The 19,378-nt window shown below is 43.1% G+C and overlaps 1 protein-coding gene across 1 annotated transcript; it reads right to left on the bottom strand.

The window, feature by feature from the left end:
- Positions 1-16,195: 16,195 nt before the first annotated feature.
- si:dkeyp-84f3.5 (uncharacterized protein LOC334144 homolog) lies at positions 16,196-17,356 on the bottom strand. Its single transcript, XM_068758461.1, has one exon. It carries the CDS (start codon positions 17,354-17,356, stop codon positions 16,370-16,372), a length of 987 nt encoding a protein of 328 aa, XP_068614562.1. The 3' UTR covers positions 16,196-16,369.
- Between the last annotated feature and the right edge of the window lie 2,022 nt (positions 17,357-19,378).

Below are 19,378 nucleotides of genomic sequence, written 5' to 3'. Positions count from 1 at the left end.
AATCCGCATATGTGAGACATATTGATATAATTTTGAAAATCTCATTTTGCACGTCATGCACTTGTGTCTGCCTTTTTTTCTCTCCTTCAGTTGGGTATAATCGAAAGGGATCCGAGTACTTTTGTTGGTTGCACTACAAACATGTTTTTCCGTTGGGTCATTTCTCAGAGAGAGTCCACATCTATTACACATGTTCTGCCCAAGGCGTTTTTTCTTCTGTGTGCTGGAATCAAGAGAGAGCTGAGGACTTTCTGAGGAAATACCACAGGTATGTTTTTTAGCTGTGTCATTCCTCAGAAGGTAAATGTTACAAGTCTTACAAAACTGGAAGTTGTAGCTAGAATGGGAGCAATGGTAGTGTTCAATAAGCTGCTGTGTATTGTGGGTTGTGTGGTCGCAATCCGCACAACGATAGTTAGCCATTCCCTTTTCTGGCTCTAAAGTTCTCAATATAACAACAGGCTGCAGATATTTCCTCATTTTGAAAGAGGATTCAAGTGGAGTCTCTTGTTCATCTGGATGATCTCCATTGTTACTGTCAGATATGGCCATGGAGGTGTCTTTACAGTGACCTGAGTCAAGTTTTGATTCATCAGTGTCACATGAAGAGTCCTCTCTCGATAAGGGCTCGCCAAAAAGCACACCCACCATTGATGGCTCCTCTGTAGGTGTGTCCAACTTTTCAAATGACATGCTCGCATTTTCAGCACTGATAGCACTAAAATGTTCCAGCTCAATGGACTTTGAACTTGGACGTTGTGGTTGTTGCAGATCTGGTAAAGAGGTCATTTTGGTATTCTCTGGTGGACTTTTCCTTTCCTTTTCATGATCTGGATCCATGTCTGTGCCTGAGATGTTTGATTGTGAGAATGATTGTAAACTATCTACTACTTCATCATCGCTATTTAGGGCCAGGCCACTGCAATCTGGATCTGAAGGAGAGGACAGGATTTTCTTCTCTGGTGAAATTGCGACGTCCTCTTCTCCACAGGGATTTGTGTCTTTGCACGAACTCTGTGTCTGTAAACAGGATTGAACAAGGCTAACAAGCTCTTTCTTTTTTATGTCAGTCCCATCAGTCTTCTTTTCGGCACTTTTCCATTCTTTTTCTAGACAGCAATTTACATCTGCCTTTAACTTATTTGGCTCAAAGGATGATTCCGCTTGAGTTGCAACAGTTCCTTCATCCTTGTCACTGTCTTGCCCAAGAAAAACAGTTCTCTTCACAGCAGCATGCCGACAAATACTGTCTTCAATTGGACTTTTGCAAGATTGATCCTCACACAAGTGTAAGTCATGTGTGATGCTGTTCAAGATCGTTGAGGATTCTCCGAGATTAAGAGTACCGGTAGACTCTTCAAAATCAGATATCTTGATAGCTGGATCTGAAAATTGTGAGGTAACTGAGTGAATTTCTTTCTCCGTGCAGTTACATTCTGTTGGTTCATATTGAACAAGACTGGAGTAAAGATTTGAGGAGTTCTGCTTGGCAGAAGTTTTTTTTTCTTGTGAAACTGATTCTATTATTTCCGCTTTCAGGTCTTCACTTTTGTGCTGTTCATCACTCACAATTTCATCTTGAACTTCAATGGAGTTAGGATTAGGAGATTTGTGTTTCTCAGAATTCATATTCCCAGATTTCTTTAATTCCCTTTTTAAGACTTGACTTTTGTCTTGGTTATCCTCCTCCATGGTTTCATCTTGAACAGTGCAGTTAGAATTTTGGAATTGCTGCTCATCAGAATTCTCATTTTCTAATGAGGCAGATCGTTTCATTTCTCCTCTTAAGATTTCACATTTGTTCCTCTTGTCTCCTTTCATGTTTCCATCTTGACCATCTAGGGAGCTCGTGAGCTCCAACAGTTCATTTTCTTTGTTGAATGATTCCTTCATAGCTTCCTTTTTGGGGAGTTTCTCGTCAGAGTCTTTTTGGTGATTATTAAAGACAGTCATATCTGCTGCCGTTTGAGGCGTGGTCTGCTCATCATCATTGTTTATTGAGATATTTGAATGTTCTTCTTCAATGAGAGAGTGCACCACATTCTTGTTTTTCAAATCTTTACAAACAACAGAGTCATTTCCATCCTCAACAATCTCATTCATTTCAGTTGTTAGTACATTTGTAGTGGCAGGAGTCTGATTATGTGCTGAATAAGTTTTGACAGAGATTTCTGGACCGGACTCATGCATGTTGTCTCTTGCATTCTCATTTGATGTACCAGACAAAATGTTACTATTTTCTGAATTATTCAGGCATTCCCCCTCAGCAGGGAATGTCAAATTTTCAGTTTGTTTGAAAAGCCAATCCGATGACCTGTTTTTTTTATTAATACAAGGTTGTGGTTTTGGAACCGAATTACTTTCCATAAATTTACAAGAAGGCCTTGTCTCATTGACATCCGACTCTGAACAGCTGCTGACATCTGAGTAGTCATCAAGAAATGATGAAGCTAGCATGCCACAGTCTTGCTTAAGTTCTTGTAAATCTGCTGGTAAAGACGAGGGAAAAGATTCTGATGTTGACAATCCATCTGTGGCAAAATCTGTATCGCCGTTACTACATCTTGACAGCAAATCTTTTTGCATTTGCTCACCATCAGCTTGCCATGTCTCTTTGTAGTATCTTTGATACATACAGTCTGAGCTGGAATTTCCAATACTGGGATTAGAGTAATAATTTGTGTTGAAGTTTGAGTCTGTTGCCGAGGCCTCACATGAAGTCACTGACCCAGGGGACTCCAGATGTTCAGTGATGTTATCTCTGTGCTGGGAGAGGCTTCCCTCAGAGTCTGAAGTTCTTCTCAATGTTTGTGGCTCAGACGAGAGTGGTGGGAGGTCATGAAAGTATGAATCCCACCCATGAGCCATTCTATACAGGGACTGGAAGCTGTGGCTTCAATTTCACACAAACCTAAAAAAAACAACAAAAAGACAAAGTGGCAAAGAACTATGAAGGAAAAATTACAACAATATGAATAATAAGTATTCACATTATATTACTGAAGAGCAAAATCTCACCTCATCTTAGATGTTCACCAACTTTCCAGGATCGTGTGGGTTACATTTCAATTGAAGCCTGAAAAAAGAAATAGACCCATATTATTACTAAGAACAGTTTGCAAGCAACCAAAAAGTTGTCCCCAGTAAAACATTTCAATAGTTAACCTCTGATCATACTGGAGGCTTTTGCTCCTGTGAATTACTCCTCTATGTAGTTACCGTATTTTCACGACGATAAGACGCACCTAAAAGTTTTAAATTTTCTTCAAAATGTGCCGCGATCACTATGTGTTGTTGTAAGGCAGACGTAGGAGAGGACACCATGAGAATGTTATAGGGGGAAGTGGGGGAGTGGATTGTACGGTATATAAAAGTGGAGGAAGCTGGAAAACGCACTCCGCCAGGTCAAGAAGACACAGCTGAGTTTCCGCGGGCATAAGGCGAGGTGGCCCGAGTTGGAGGAAAGACTCGAGCAGTGGATTAACGAGCAAAGAGCGAGTGCGAGAAGCGTTTCGACGGTCACCATTTGACTCAAACATTTCCAAGGAGGTCCATCTTGGTGCTTTCGTTTCATGAAACGGTGCCATTTTTCGCAGCAACTTCCAGCGGATCATAATGAAAAGCTGGACATCTTCCGCTCCTACTGCAGCAAAGAGATCTCAGACAAAAGCATCCAGCCCAGCCTCATCACCAACATGGACGAGGTGCCGCTCACTTTCGACATCCCGGTGAGTCACACTGTCGAGAAGAAGGTGACCAGCACGGTCGCGATATGCACAACGGGGCACGAAAAGTCTGTTTACTGTTGTGCTTGGCTGCCACGCTCATGGACAGAAACTGCCACCGATGGTGATTTTTAAGAGGAAGACTTTGCCTAAAGAGAAGTTTCCATCTGGAGTCATCATTAAGGCAAATGAAAAGGGCTGGGTGAATGAGGAAATGATGAAAGAGTGGCTGCGGGTGGTGTATGTAAAGAGACCAGGTGGTTTTTTCCACGAATCACCATCCCTGTTGATCTGTGACTCAATGCGTGCCCATCTCACAGCTGATGTGAAAAAAAAAGTGAACGAAATGAACTCTGGGCTTGCTGTCATTCCGGGAGGCCTGACAAAGGTACTCCAGCCGCTGGACATCGGTGTGAAGAGGCCGTTCAAAGTAAAGCTGCGAGCGGCGTGGGAGCAATGGATGACAGACAAAGACCACAGTTTCACAAAGAGTGGAAGGCAGCGCCGGGCGAGTTATGCGAATGGATTGCAGATGCTTGGGCTAACATGTCTGCTGGAACTGCTCGAGCCTTCGCAAAAGCCGGCATCATTTCCGAGGCGCCGCACGGCACGGAAAGTAACTGACAATGAAGAAAGGGAACCCGGCATGTTTTTGACGGAGATCTCACGCAGCTGTTCAATTCAGAAACAGAGGATGAGGACTTCGATGGATTTGATCAATGACGATTAAAAAAATGTGTGTACCAAACTCAGTTTTGCTACCGTTCTATTTTACACACCTATCATGCCCGCGCCTTTTGAGCCAGCGATGTAACGCTAGTAGACAAAATATGCTAACTTGAGTAAAACATTTTACAACATGGAAATGCCATGGCTAAATGGGAAGACCGGGTGAGCAGCGTGAAAGAACACAGTGAGCTTTCAAGGTTTGTCATAATAACCTCTGAATGAGTGCTGTGGTATCTGGCACAGAGACAGCAGATTCATTAAGTCATGTAAACTGTAAGGCACGGCCACCAGGAATCGGACTTTTTTTGTCCAGCTCATCTCGGAGACAACCAATTGGAATGAAATCTGGGAAATTTGAAGGTCAGGCCAGCACCTCAATCTTGTCGTATTCCTCAAACCATTTTTGCTCTCTGGCAAGAAGCACTACCTTGCTACAAGATGCCACTGCCATCAGGGAATAACATTTCCATGACAGGGTGTACATGATCAGCAAAAATGTCTAGGTAGGTGGTACGTGCTAAAGCAATATCCATATGGAATGCAGGACCCAAGGTGTCCCAGCAGAATATTGTCCAATAATCACACTGCCTCAACTGGCTGGCTTTTTTCCTATCGTGCATCCTGATGCCATGTGTTTCCCAGGTCAGGGACAGACACACACCGAGCCACCTATTTTATGATGAATAAAAAATGTTTCATTAGACCAGGACAGCTTCTTCCATTGCTCTGTGGTCCAGGAGGTCATATGCCCAGTGTTTGGTAATGGACAGGTCAGCATGGGCTCCCTGATTGATCAGTTCTTGTGTGTAAGAACACAAAAGACAATGTTGTGATCTGCAGGGAGAGCAGGGAGCATGTAGATGAGAATTTAGAGAAGTTGAGGTCTACTCTAGAAAAGAGATGAATGAAGGTGAGCAGGAGTAAAACAGAGTTTATATGTGCAAGTGAAGTTACAAGGAATAATGACACTAACTATCCATATATATCCGAGTCCTGATCGGTGGGTAACGTCTGATTCTGATCAAGTTTGCAAGGCCCGATCACGAGATCGGATCATCCCTAAAATATATATAAAAAACTAACAGCTGAAACACTCAATATTGTCTGACGTCGTCACTTTCGATGGTTAACGTAGCATATTGTGGGGGAGGGGCAATCACAAATGTCAACAACAAAACGTCAAACCCAAACATTTATTTAAATACTTGGAAGGAACAAATAGGCTAATAGAATTGTTAAAATAAAACTAAAAACACTGTACATCAGATCTGATGCCTTACCGGTTCATAAACTAAAAATAGCAGCACATTTAATTTCAAACACACGATCATTCTGTGAAGCGTTCTCAGGTGGTAGGGTCAGAACGGTTTGCTTGGTCATTGAGAAAACAACCAAGCAATTAGGCAAGCATGTAAGCATCCTAATCCAAGGATGGGTCCCGTCCTATAGGCCAAAAATTGACCAGTGACAACACTCATTCTTGCACATTCAACGATCACACAAGTGAAAAATGAAATAAAGATACTAACTCCTGGGTCGGTTTTGGACCTCACCTCTTCACTCCCACTCGAGCTGTATCCAGCCTGGCCAATGATCTTATGACTCGCCTCTATTCCAAGTAAGCGCAAGTGAGACTGGTCTTCGTTTAACGAGAGAACCAGGTTTGCGGGCCTTGGCCCTCCGTTAGTCACATCATCAGCTTCTAAACCTGATCGTCCTAGTTGCCATCGCTTCTCAGAGCGCAAACGACTGCGGGACGACCAAGGCCGACCGGGGAAACGACCTCTGGCCGCAGCGGTTCCACCTTGGCCTCCTACGGCAGCCGCGGTTGCTGATCCGCATCCCGCTGCCGCCATCATTGCTTGAACAACAACACAGACCGACGGCTACTAGCTTGAGCCGAGACAAGAGGGAAGGCGCGAGATGGGAGGGGGAGGCGCAATGTAACACGGGAAAGAGAGTTTTTTCGGTGAAACTCAAGAGGAGCGATTGGGTTGACCTCTGGGGGCGATTGTGCGATGATAGCCAAAAAAGCCATCATCGCACATGAGGCTATATTAAAGGAATGTCTCCCCGCACCTCATTCAAGGCCACTTTAAACCCAGTAACACTGGGTTGAACCTTCCATTTTCAATCCCCACTTTATAGACCAGAAATACATTTTGAAATCACTGAAAAAAGCAGGTGAATAGCTGATGCAAGGGCATGTCTCAATGATGGACCTTAACAAATTTGTCTGTGTGTCAACAGAAGCAAGAAGTTAAAATGACAAAAAGAAGGCATGCTACAAAAAATGTTAATCGATTTATCATCAAACAATAGTGCTCTGAATTGCAGTTGAATCATGTGGTGCCAAGATATTCCCACATTATCATCAGCACTGAGATAGCTACATAGCCTTGGATGGCACTGTCAAAGTCACTCAGAAGAGGCGTGCCGCATGAAAGGATGAGAAAGTGGACCATGCACACTGAATCTCGGCTAAATCTAAGCAACTGGCATAGCTGCATCTTTCAGACGTACATCCGCTCTGTGGACAACAAAGCTGGACCGGCTGGTGTTCTGGTGTAGCAGCAGCAACCAGGAGCTGAACAGCCAGAACAGTTGAGACAGACACAGACTGCAGCGTATCGTACGTGCCGCGGAGAAGGTGATAGGCTGTAAGCTGCCATCTCTCCAGGAACCGGAGACGTGCAGTCTGGACACAGACTGTTTGACACTCTCTCCCTCAGGCAGGAGAATACGGTCCATCTGGACCAGAACCTCCCACCACTAGAACAGCTTCTTGCCCACTGCTATAAGACTCATGAACACTTAATAATTCTGTATAAGACCCTTATGGTAGGTGTGTATCTTGGGCCAAGCACACAATTCCAGGCAGATATGGATTCAAGGATATCACTTTTTATAACATTAGGTGCGTTTACATGGACAACATTTCTTTATTCCGAACAGAGTTCAGAGTAAAATTGTGATCTGATGCGCTGTGTTCATGGACCGTAAAAATCAGATCCAATTAAGATTTGCGTGTTCATGCATCACACTTTCGATCGGAATACATTATTTTGACATGCGCAGTTTGACCAAAAACACCAGAAATGGTAGAAGAAGAAGTCGTAGAGACTTCCGCTGTAAACAAATCATCACTCCGCGCTTTTATGCTTGAAACATCAGCGTTATTTCGCTCGTTTTCCCCGTTTGCGCTTTTAGTTTCCTCCTTTAATGTTCTGTCTTTCGCCCGCCATGCTTTTCGCTCGCTATGCTTCAACTAGCTGATGTCACAGACATGCGCAGTAATTTCATGCGCCTTGACCGGATCACAAATCGGTATAAAGCACCCCTCTCGATCGGGATAGAATTGTGACCGGATCAAGCTAGATTGGGTCAGACTATTCCGGTTTGGGTGTGTACATGAAGCATTTTTATTCCGATCAGGATTTTAACCAGGTTACATGTGTCCATGTAAACGCACCTAGTGTCAACATCATGAATAATAATTACAAAAATATGCAATTGGATCCAGATCAAAGAGATTATAATTTTGAGCACTACAATCAATTTATAGAGCTCATATAGTGATTGAGACAGATTTTATATATCTGAAAGGTAATAAGTAGGTCCCTGAAAAAATGAACCCAAATCTCCCATTATGGAAAACTGCACTTATGTTAGGATGAATGTTACAAATGCTAACAATAGGTTTCAGGGCGTTAGGTGGTACTGCTGAATTTGGCATGGGGCAGAATAAAGCAATTTATTCATGTTGACGGCAGCTTGTCACAATGGTGTCAGCAGAGAATGGAATGCTTTGAGAGCTGCCTAATTTAAAATGTGTTATTAGCATTAAATTCAGACTTAGCATATATCAATGTCCATTCCATTACTGTTCAAATTTAAGATGGAAATCACATGATACTTTGTTTAATGCACATGGAACAAATCATCATGTTGCACACCTATTTCTTCACATTAATTTCAGAACAGCATCATATATAACTTAAACTCATGACGGCGGAGACATACCCCAGTGTGTTGAATAGGAAAATTCACTTTAAATAACTACCAAAATGAAGATTGGATAAGCCCATTGTTGTATGCACATTGATTGAATGTGCACAAAATGTATTGAATATTTGATTGCGTTTCCAATAGGACCAAGGCAGGAAGGACACAACCACTGGAGAAGATGCCCTGCAAACCACACCCCATACAGAGGAATTACATGCTGTGTTCTAACCCACATACTTCAGTTAGTATACGTGAACACAGTATGAATGCATTTGATTGCAAATGTCACATCACTTTCAAAATTATCTTTTCCTTTTTCACTTGACAAAAAGCCATCCATCTGCTTTTTCCAAAATGGTACCTGGTTGGTACTTCTTATATTTTGCTGTTCTCCTCCACAAGTCACATTCTCCACTGCCATTTTCAGAAGCCGAAGCGGCCCGTCACTCCCACCTTTCTGTTCCATAGCCCCCATGGTGACTACTGAACATGAGAATTGTCCATTGTAATACACTCAGCTTTTGAGCTTTTCTGAGTATGACATCCAGGTACTTATAGCATACTGCATTTTGACATGCAGCGTAGTGTGAAACCCTTTCTACATTCAAGGCACAGCAATCTCATACTTCCATGGTCTAGTTAAAGCTTTATCCTAGTACCGAGTAAGAGTCCAATTCAAAATCCAGCAAGCTTCCCTTGGCCAAGAACTTGGCTCTCTCTCACACACCTACACACACACCCCTTGGAATTCAACTTTTTACCCACTGATAGTGATGCTGCCACAGGATTAAAAATGTTTTTGTCATATCACAAGAACGCAACAGGCCTGAAAAGTTAGGAACACAAATGGAGCAACGCAGGTCTAGTGACATACCTGTCCTCTTAGAATAGAATCAACTACAGTCACGTTGTAAGAAGAGCTTCCCGGAAAGTTAAATGACATCCATATCTGATGAAAAATTCAACAAAACTAATCTGATATGAAGGATGGGCTTTTACTATTTTCCTGTGTGAATATTGCGAATTACTACAACTTAACTATCAAATGTAGAGTATCTGAGTAAACAAACAACGGGCAGCTGCAAAAAGGATCACATATGAAGATATTTTGCTGCAGTTTTTAGAGTTTCTGCTTTTCATCCATGACAATACAACTCATTATTAGAGGGGAAATAACTGGAATTGTTTGAAGAGAGAGAGATTTTAGAACTTTACTTTGCAGCATCTGAAACTACTAATCAAAACAGCACAATTTCCACAAGTCACATAATTATTGCCATGAGGCATTTTGCACCATTACCAACATTTCCTCTTAAAAACGTACGTTTGTCTTCGATAAATTGCACAGTGAAAACAAAAACAATCCTTGCCTTATAGACCAATTATTAAGAAACACCGATGCATGATCACCTGGAGCACATGATGCTCGTGGCTGTGTTACAGTAAGGTGTGCTTATAAAGGGGGTCAGCAGACAAAGGGAGAACTATAAGCCTGAACAAAGCCTTATGGAACAGAGCAGCGGCTCAGTTTGCGATTACCCCACGTGTACAATAATCTCACGGTGGGATTATTTGTTCTGGGTGGACGCAACGAGCTACATTGTTGCCTAGCATGATGCAAGCTAGCACGGACAACCAACAGCTAGCTGTAAATGGCTTCTCTGCAGGCTGGTCTAGGACCTCTTACCGGTTTCAGTCCCGCGTTGCTCCTGCGTGCTTCACTTCGGGGCGCATCGACTCCATCGTCCGTGGAGGGGGTCACAAGCAACGAACGGATTTTAATGAAAAACAAATATCCAGTTTCGTCCTTTGCAGCACACGAAGAAAGCGGCCGTCCTCCTTCCTCCCACACGACGGGTTTCCGTGATTCCGGAGAAATACGCGCAGGAGACCTTCTTCTTCTTCTTCCTGATCTCAAAGTCGTTGACGGTCGAATTATGAAAATAAGTCGGGGTTTTTTTTTCCGAGCGCGACCTGAGCTACACAGCAAATCTGGTTCCGGATAGCGACAGAAAATCTAGATCCGCCCCCATTATCTTTATTTGCGCATTTTCTGACCCTGTGCTCGAAATCGTGCGTCCGTAGACCAACCAATAACGACGGAGAGGGGCTCCGGGAGAGCCCGCCCCTCCACGCTCTGTGGTCCTCCTCACCGCCACAGCTTGGCGGGGTGGGAGAATGACTCCTTCCGGTGAGAGCACCGCGGTTGCCTCCCTGCAGCAGCTGCTCCCCCTGTACGGTCTGAGAACTGAGGCAGGCACACGGTATTCCTGTCACTAACGGCAATTGGGCTGACTTTTGAAGTCCTCAACTGGGCCCCGTTGCTCTGACGTGTAGATCCAGTACCACCCTGCTGATGTGGTGCTTGTGTGGTCAGTGGCACCGGGGAGCTCAAGTCTGTCAGGCTGGATGTGCTTGGTGCTTCAAGGGTTAACAAGTAAGTCTCACATCCATTTTGTGGGACAGACTCGTTACAAAATGGCGCCACCACGCCTTGTCTGGTCGACTACCAAACTCCCAAGCTGAAGGAGGGGGGAACCCAGTCCGAATGGAGAAATTGTTATTGAAAAGGAAAAACACCCTAAACCTATGTAACATAGTGGTTGAACAGGATCTCTCAAATGTATCTGATATTCTGTGATCAGACATTTTCTGCCTCTGACCGGACCGGTGGAGCCATCAGCGTCACTTTGTCTTTTGCTCAGTGTGCATTGTCACAGAGTAGCTGGTAGTGTGAACTACATAACTGTGTAGATCAGGAGTGTCCAACCTGTGCCGTGGAGGGCAGAGACGCTCCAGGTTTTCTTTCCAACCATCTCTCCTGCAGCTGATCTCACAAATGAGTTCCTCCTCTCAAACTGAAGGAGGTGTTGTCTATTAAAATCACTTGCTTGAGTGACCGGCTGGAAAGAAAACCTGCAGCCTCTCGGCCCTCCACGGCACAGGTTCGACACCCCTGGTAGATGAATGTGGGGAACTTTCTGACTGAGTCACATTATATGGGCCTTTTTTGCACCTGGCACCCATAAAGGATTCATTGATGGTATGGTACCTTCATTCGGTACATTACTCCCTTGATCACAAAAGTGCGCTATGAGTAGTAAAAGGTTACGACATATTTTAACTCCTGCATTGCTTTGAGGATGGATGCTGTCAGACACAGGAAGCTGGTGAAACTGTTCTCTCGCTCTTTATTCAGATAAATAAATGCTGAGGCAGCGACATTGCCATTGCAACATAGATTCTGTGACATTGCCATAAAAAAAGACAAAGCACTGGATTTATTGTTGTGGTCACTACTGCAATGCTTGTTTACTGTAATATTTTGGTTTTTATTCTCAGGGCTTTGGCATGCTAAATTGCCCTAATCCCATACTGTTTAAGTACATTATGTTGGTAAAGGGGAGTTAGCGCTATCACCTCACAGCAAGAAGGTGCAGGTTCGATTCCTCACCGGAGGCTTCGCTGTGTGGACTATTGGCAATCAATCTGTCAATCAAGCTGAACTCGTAGTTGACTGGTGTCAGTTGTAAAAGGGGTTTCAGATGGAATCATTGCATGTTTGCATGTTCAGATTTCTGTAAAATTTGAACCCTAACTAGCTAATTAATTATACATTTATGTTGATTTATGCTAAGAGTATGTGTCTGGTGTAAACAGGCTAGCTGTGGCCGCTGTCTGGGACTTGGATTTCAAGCTTTCATGTGTACATCTTCTGATTCATATTTGCAATACAGCTGGTCCTCACTTAACAACGTACTCGTTTAATGACAACTGAGATGTGTGTGTGTGCGTGTAGAGACAAGGAATCGCTGTTACCATGAGCGGAATGCACTGGCTGGCAGAGTTGGGAGTGAGTAAATCCATATGTACAGTATAAATGGCTTATACGTGTGCAAATAAAAATAAAAATTACCAAATAAAATGACGGCCAAATTGTCAGTCAACAGGTGTTTTGTTTAACTTGAATATCGTTTGGCCATCAGAACATAGCTCCATGGTTAAGTGAGGACCAGCTGTAATATATGTTAAATATACTGTAATGCACTCATATTTAATAGGCTGTTTAATAGATTAATCAAGACATTGCTTTTCATAGAGCAGCTTCACAAATATTTTCCAAATTTGAATCAATGGCTGAATGTGAATTAGAAATATCTCAAAATGCACCCAAAGCAAGTACTTTTCCTCAAGATACAAGGAAAATAGGAGCGACCAATAGTGCATAAAGGATGCACATACTGCAAAATACCGCCTCATACTTTCAGAGTACCGGTAGGTCATGAATCCATCTGATATGACAGCATGTCATCAGGACGTTTGACAGTATTTGGATGAAGCATGCCCTGACTTGATTTCTTTGCGTGCTTGTAGATTAAGAATGTCATCATGTCTAAAGGATGATTTTTATTCGCTAGCTCACTTGTCAAGTGGTTATAGATATGTCCTAGTGGTTGGGTTGTCATAGCCCATCATCTAGAGAGACATATGCAATCACAAGGGAGAGACTAAACAAGATACTACTTACTGGTTTTTTTCAAAAGTGCTTTATTCGTAATAGGACACTAGAGCATTTGAAGAAGTGGGGACACCAAAACAATATTATTGGAGTGACGGTCCATGGAATGTCATCTGGGAGTTGATTCCAGATTGACTGATGAGCCTCTTGGCTGAAGTCACTATACCCCCAAATATGAAAGGGCCTTCAACCATCTTGTTACTCTCTTTGCCTTGTTGTTACACCTCTGGCCCTGTTCAATCACATTTCCCATGGGTTCACAGATTTCCAAAGGACAGACAGCTGGCTGAGAACCTAAGACTAAAAAGAAGGCAAGAGGTCAATGGGTTGCCTATGTGCGGCCAGAAAATGTGTAGATAAGCATGTTTTTTACCTACTATTACAATTATCTGTGGCTGTCTGCTGTAAACCATTGGTGATTGACTGGGAGGGCAATGATTTGTATGATAAATCCATCCATCCCTTATTAATTATTGAACACCTGATGTATACTGGAGCATTTCCCTGCTGACTTTGGGCTGGATTAATATAATTTATATACAACTGGATGTACTGCTTCTTCTTCTTCTGGCTTGTCACATTTGCCACAGCAAACCAACCTTCTCCACTTCACCCTGTCCTTTGCATCCTCCTCCCCAACACCAGCCACTCTCATGTCCTCCCTCACTACGTCCATGTATCTTCTCCGAGGTAGACCACTAGCCCTGTTCCCTAATAGTTCCATCATCAAAATCCTTCTACCAATATAGTCCCTGTCTCTCCTTTGGACATGTCCAAACCATCTAAGTCTGTCCTCTCTGACCTTATCTCCAAACCATCTAACATTCACTGTCCCTCTCATTGTCTCATTTCTAATCCTATCCAACCTGGTCACTCCCAAGGAGAACCTCAGCATCTTAATTTCCGCCACTTCTAGCTCTGCCTCCTGTCTTTTCCTCCACCCGTTCCAGCCTGCCTGCACACGATTCTTCCTTTACTTCCTTTTCACATTCGTTATCACTCTGCACTGTTGACCCTAGGTATTTGAAGTCCTTGACTTTTACATATATTCCTTGTAACCTTACTGTTCCCCCTAGGACCTTCTCATTTACAAATATATACTTTGTTTTATTCCTGCTCACCTTCATTCCTCTTTTTTAGCGCATACTCCCACTTCTCTACATTCTCCTCTACCTCTTCCCTGCCTTTGCCTTTGTTGTCAGAGTACATCTTTCAAAATGTGGCAATGTTGTTTTGAACTAGTGCGCTTTGTTTTGTGCTATGGCTAGATGCTGAGCACTCCTCTCGAGACCCACTCGAGAGTTTTACACATACCTCGTACTGGCTATGTTCTTTTGTTCCCAGACTACTTCCACACCACGGGTCGCTCAATTTTTGGAGATTAACCCTTCCTCTGAACTTCTTTCAGCCATTCTTGCTCTCCACCGCCAGTGTTTTTGAGAATTGCATGCAGTGTGCTGCGTAAGAGTACGTGAAACGGATCTCCTGATCCTGACAGAGCTGTGGTGCCACAACACCACAGCTTTTGTTGGCTCATACTCCCTGACCTCTGGATAGGCTCCAACTGAATCCAGGACATACAGACGTGACAATGGCTGCCCGTATGGTCACGGATGATTTCCAGTTTCATGGTCTATTCCAGGCATGGGCAAACCAAGGCCCGGGGGCCATATAAGGCCCGTTGGGCTATTTAATCCGGCCCGCAGAACTTGTCCAAACTATATTATTAAATTAAATTAAATTATAATTAAACCTCATTCATTTGACCTTTTACCTGTAAAAGACCAAATCCTTTCATTTAATGGCCTTTACATGTCATTTATATTGGCTCACACAAAAACTCCATCCATCTGTTCCTGGCCCGGCCCCTCTGTCAAATTTTAGAACCCATTGCGGCCCGTGAGTCAAAACGTTTTCCCACCCCTGGTCTATTCCATGGAGCCTCACTGTTCTGGCTGAGACCTTCTCATTTACACACATTTAGTCTGTTTTACTCCTGCTCACCTTCATTCCTCCATTTTCTAGAGCATACCTCCACTTCTCTAAATTATTCTCTACATGCTCCCTGCTCACTGCAGATCACAATGTCATTTGCAAACATCATATTCCAAGGGGGTTCCTGTCACACCTCATCTGTTATTCTATCCATCACCATGGCAAACAAAAAGTGGCTCAGAGCTGATCCTTGGTGCAATCCCACCTCAACACTATGCTCCCGTCACTCCTACTGCACACTTCACTACTGTCGTACACTGTCAAATATGTCCTGAACTATTGACATACTTGTTTCCCACTCCAGACTTCCTCATGCAGTACCACAGTACCACACTAAAGACACAATGCAGCTCCTTCTGACCTTTTCTTTACTCCTCAATGCAAACATTCAATGTGGTACTCTTCCTCAGCATAAATCCATACTTCTGGCCTCAGCTACTTTTTCCCATAACTTCATTGTATGATTCATTAGCTTTATCCCTATAGTTTCAATAACTCTGTATGTGTCCCTTCTTGGTGTAATGCGTTTTCATGCACATGATCAGCCATGTGGAGTTCCCATGAAGTAAGCATCTTAAAACAGCACTGATGTATGGCTTACAGACAGTGGCTCTGAGGAAAAGACAGGATGCTGAGCTCGAGGTGGCGGAAATGAAGATGCTGAGGTTTGCCTTGGGAGTGACCAGGTTGGATAGGATTGAAACTACACAATATGGACAGTGAAGGTTAGATGTTTTGGAGATAAGGTCAGAGGGGCCAGACTCGGTGGTTTGGACATGTCTAAAGGAGAGATAGAGACTATATCGGTAGAAGGACGCTGAGGATGGAACTGCCAGGGAACAGGGCGAGAGGACAACCTGGGAGAAGATGGACATAGTGAGGGAGGACATGTTGGGGATGATGATCCGAAGGACATGGCGAAGTGGAAAAAGTCATTTTTCTGTGGCGACCCCTGAAGGGACAAGCCGAAAGTACAGTGTAAGTAGTAGACTTCATCGTGACTATTCATTCCATGTATTTCAAGTCAATAAAATGGCAAACAGAGAATCTAAACAGCAATTCTAAGGAATAAAAATATCAAGTACCGGTAAATGTGGTTTCAAACTTGCTAAAAGAGCAGCACAAAGATTCACAGATCATAAAATTAATTTATTTTTCTTACAATTTTAATAGCACAAGTAAAATGAAAACGCCAGTCTTTAGAAAGGAATCTACCGTATATCATGTATCACATAAAGAAATATGAAACACAGTAACATCTGACAAAAACAGCATGGGGAACCACAGAAAATTAAATGAGTTTATCAGTTTTTGGAAGATCAACTTAAATACAACAATTACCTGTAACAGATTAGCATAAATAAACTAGCATTTTATGATGCTATGATGATAGTTACCCATTGGTTTCTGAGCCATGAGGAGTCTGGTGCTGAAGAAACTTCTCCAAGCATGCGAATGTCTCAGTGCACTCAGTGCATTCATAAAGAACCTCTGAAGAATTTCCTCGATCATTTCCAGAATGTTCAATAAAGACATCCTCTATGTCCTCTGTATGAACCTTTTTCAGGGAAGTACCTCCACTGGAACCAGTGCGCTCGCATATTTGTCCAACATGACATGTTTTCACAGCCCTTGGGTGATTCTGCAAATGAAGCTCTAGGGATGAAGAATGCTTGAATTGAGCTGGACACTTTGGGCACTTACTGGGTTCTTTTTTGTGATAACGCAAATGCCGCTGGTATACACATAATAGCCCAAATTTCTTTCCACATTCCTGACATTTGTAGTTTACGCGACCTACTTTGCCAGACTGTTGGTCCATTGGATTTCCTTCCTCCAGTGATGCAGTTTGATCATTGTCAGAGGAGCTCTTGGTTTTCTCATCAGGAGGGAATGTGTTTTTGTTGAGAGAATTGGGGGCGGGCCCATTTTGTTGATTTGAGAACGAAAGTTTAAATCCTGGTTTCTTGTCCAATTCAGCTTTGTGGTGCATTGCTATATGCCTTCTCACATCACAGCGTTGTGGAAAATGTCTACCACAAAATAGGCATGTGTGCATGGTACCTTTATGGTATCTCATATGCCGAGATAAACTACTAGAATGATTGAAGACACGGTGACAGTGTTTGCAAGGATGCAGCTTACCATTTGGGTTACTTCGTCTACGTTTAGCTTTAAGCTGTATTCTTTGTTTAAACGTTATTTGTGATTCTTGATTCAACTGATCTATTTCCTCCTGAGTTTGATGTGTGAGATGATGCTCCTTCAGAGCTGCCAACTTTTGGAAACGATCCCCACATAAACCACATCTGTAGGGTGTGAAAGATTTTTCAGTATTGATCACCGTATCGCTAAAGATTTTGGTATCCCTGTTCTTCATATCGATAGATGTGCCATTGCTATAGCATTTTAAAACTGTTGTGTCCTCTATGTGCTTCAAGTTTGATTCAATTCCAATTTCAGGTACAGAAGGAGCATCAGGCACTATTCCTTTGCAATGGTAGATAGAATGTGTCTGAAAATCTGACATCCAGAAAAAAATCAACTTGCACTTCCTACAAGAATATGTTTTCTCATACTTTTTATCAGGTTTATTCTCAGATTTGCCCACTGCAGCCTTAGGGGATAGGTGGTTTTCTTTTTGATGAGTATTCAGAGCATCCACTTTAAGGAATCGCTTTCCACAATGGCCACAACAGTGAAAGCTTTCATTGGTGTGGTGTTGGAGGTGTTTTGTAAGGTCCTCTCTACCTTCAAAGATCTTACAGCATAAAGTGCACTTGTAACCTCGCTCTGTATTTCGATACTGTTGGTGACGATGTAAACTCTGCAGGCTGTTAAATGATCTGCTACATATTTCACAACGGCAATGGCCCTGACGAGGTCTGTCTAAGTTTGAGTCTGATGGCCTTGGCTTGAACACATCTCTATGAGGAGATTGCTGTGGCCTTCGAGTTGGAGAAAGTGGCTTTGCAGTGGATGGCAAATGTGAAGGAAGAACTCCAGGAGACCTTGGCTTTACAGATGGATAGGACTGCTCCAAGCCACTCAAAACGGTCAGCGTACCATTTTCCTGAAGCACGTATTCTCGCGGAATTTCAAATCCATTGGATGAGCCATCAAAGGAAAACAAGTCCAAAGGTCCATGGCTGGCCAAGTGAGCCAATACATTAGAGTATTGGTTGAACCCATCACCACACTCAGTGCAAATGAAGATATTTGATTCCCCACCCGTTGAACCAGCAGTATTCAGGGATTTCTGCTTTTCCATGATTAGATTATTTGTTCCATGTACTGATGGCATCACTTTTCAATTTGCAAGTGTGATTGAAAACTGTTTCCGTGTATCCACAATATTAGTTTCCATTAGACTGGTATAAAAGAGATGTCCTCATCACCAGCTCTGCTAAGGGTTTCCACTTTGTTTCAGCACCTGGCAGGAACAAAACAAAGAATAATCACAACACAGAATTTCAAATGTAAGAAAAGAGCAAAAATAACATGAAATTAAAGCCGCAAGCGGCGTTGTAGGCCCTCGCCGGCCGACAGGCCGTTGAGCTGACCCGCCGACGCGCGCCGCTTTTGTCCTGAGTGCTTCGCAAGTGTTTAGATTTGAGCTGCATGAGTAGGTCACAGTTTAGTCAAATCGTTATTTGGATTATATGGCCATCTGCCATCAGGAGTTTCAATCCAATATGGCCGCCTTCCTGTGTGTCTGGGGGCGTGGCCACAATACATTTTTTTTTTGCCCTGACATGACGCATGTCTGTACCGAATTTCGTGGCTGTCCGACAAAGTTGGCGTCGGACCCCTCCCCATAGGAGGGGTTGCCATCGCCATGGCAACAGCGTAAAAACAACATGGTTACGATTGTGTTTTTTGATCGGGACCACATGAGGGACTTTTCTGGTAAGTTTCAATCATTTCTGGCAAAGTATTTTTTTAATTCCCATTCAATTTTTGTTATCGTTCTCTAGGGGGCGCTGTAAGGCTGATTGTCAAAGTTTCCCTTTTAAAGTGTCCAGGTAGGAAGGGTCAATAAGTGTTTAAAATTTGGTTTGGATTGGAGTGTGTGTGTGTGCAAACGCTGACTCTGCAGTTTTTAAAATTATATCCAATATGGCCGCCTTCCTGTGTGTTTGGGGGCGTGGCCATAATTTTTTTTTTTTTTTGCCCTGACTTGACGCATGTGTGTACCGAATTTCGTGGCTATCCGACAAAGTTGGCGTCGGACCCCCCATAGGCACAATGCATTGTGATTTTTGTAGGTGGCGCTAGCGCGCCACTTTTTCATTCCCAATTTTAAAACACATAAAATAATTAATTTTTCGCCGGTTCTGAGCTTGGTTCAAAGTTTGGTGAGTTTTCGAGCATGTTCAGGGGGTCAAATTGCCGTTTAAAC

This window comes from Brachionichthys hirsutus, chromosome 3 (assembly GCF_040956055.1).
Source record: "Brachionichthys hirsutus isolate HB-005 chromosome 3, CSIRO-AGI_Bhir_v1, whole genome shotgun sequence".
In the NCBI taxonomy this organism is placed as follows: Eukaryota; Metazoa; Chordata; class Actinopteri; order Lophiiformes; family Brachionichthyidae; genus Brachionichthys; species Brachionichthys hirsutus.
This window is presented reverse-complemented; position numbering and strand designations above follow the sequence as displayed.

What these genes read in the sequence shown, in the direction of transcription:
- si:dkeyp-84f3.5 (XM_068758461.1), bottom strand. Translation starts at nt 17,356, where the DNA reads ATGAAGAACAGGGATACCAAAATCTTTAGCGATACGGTGATCAATACT.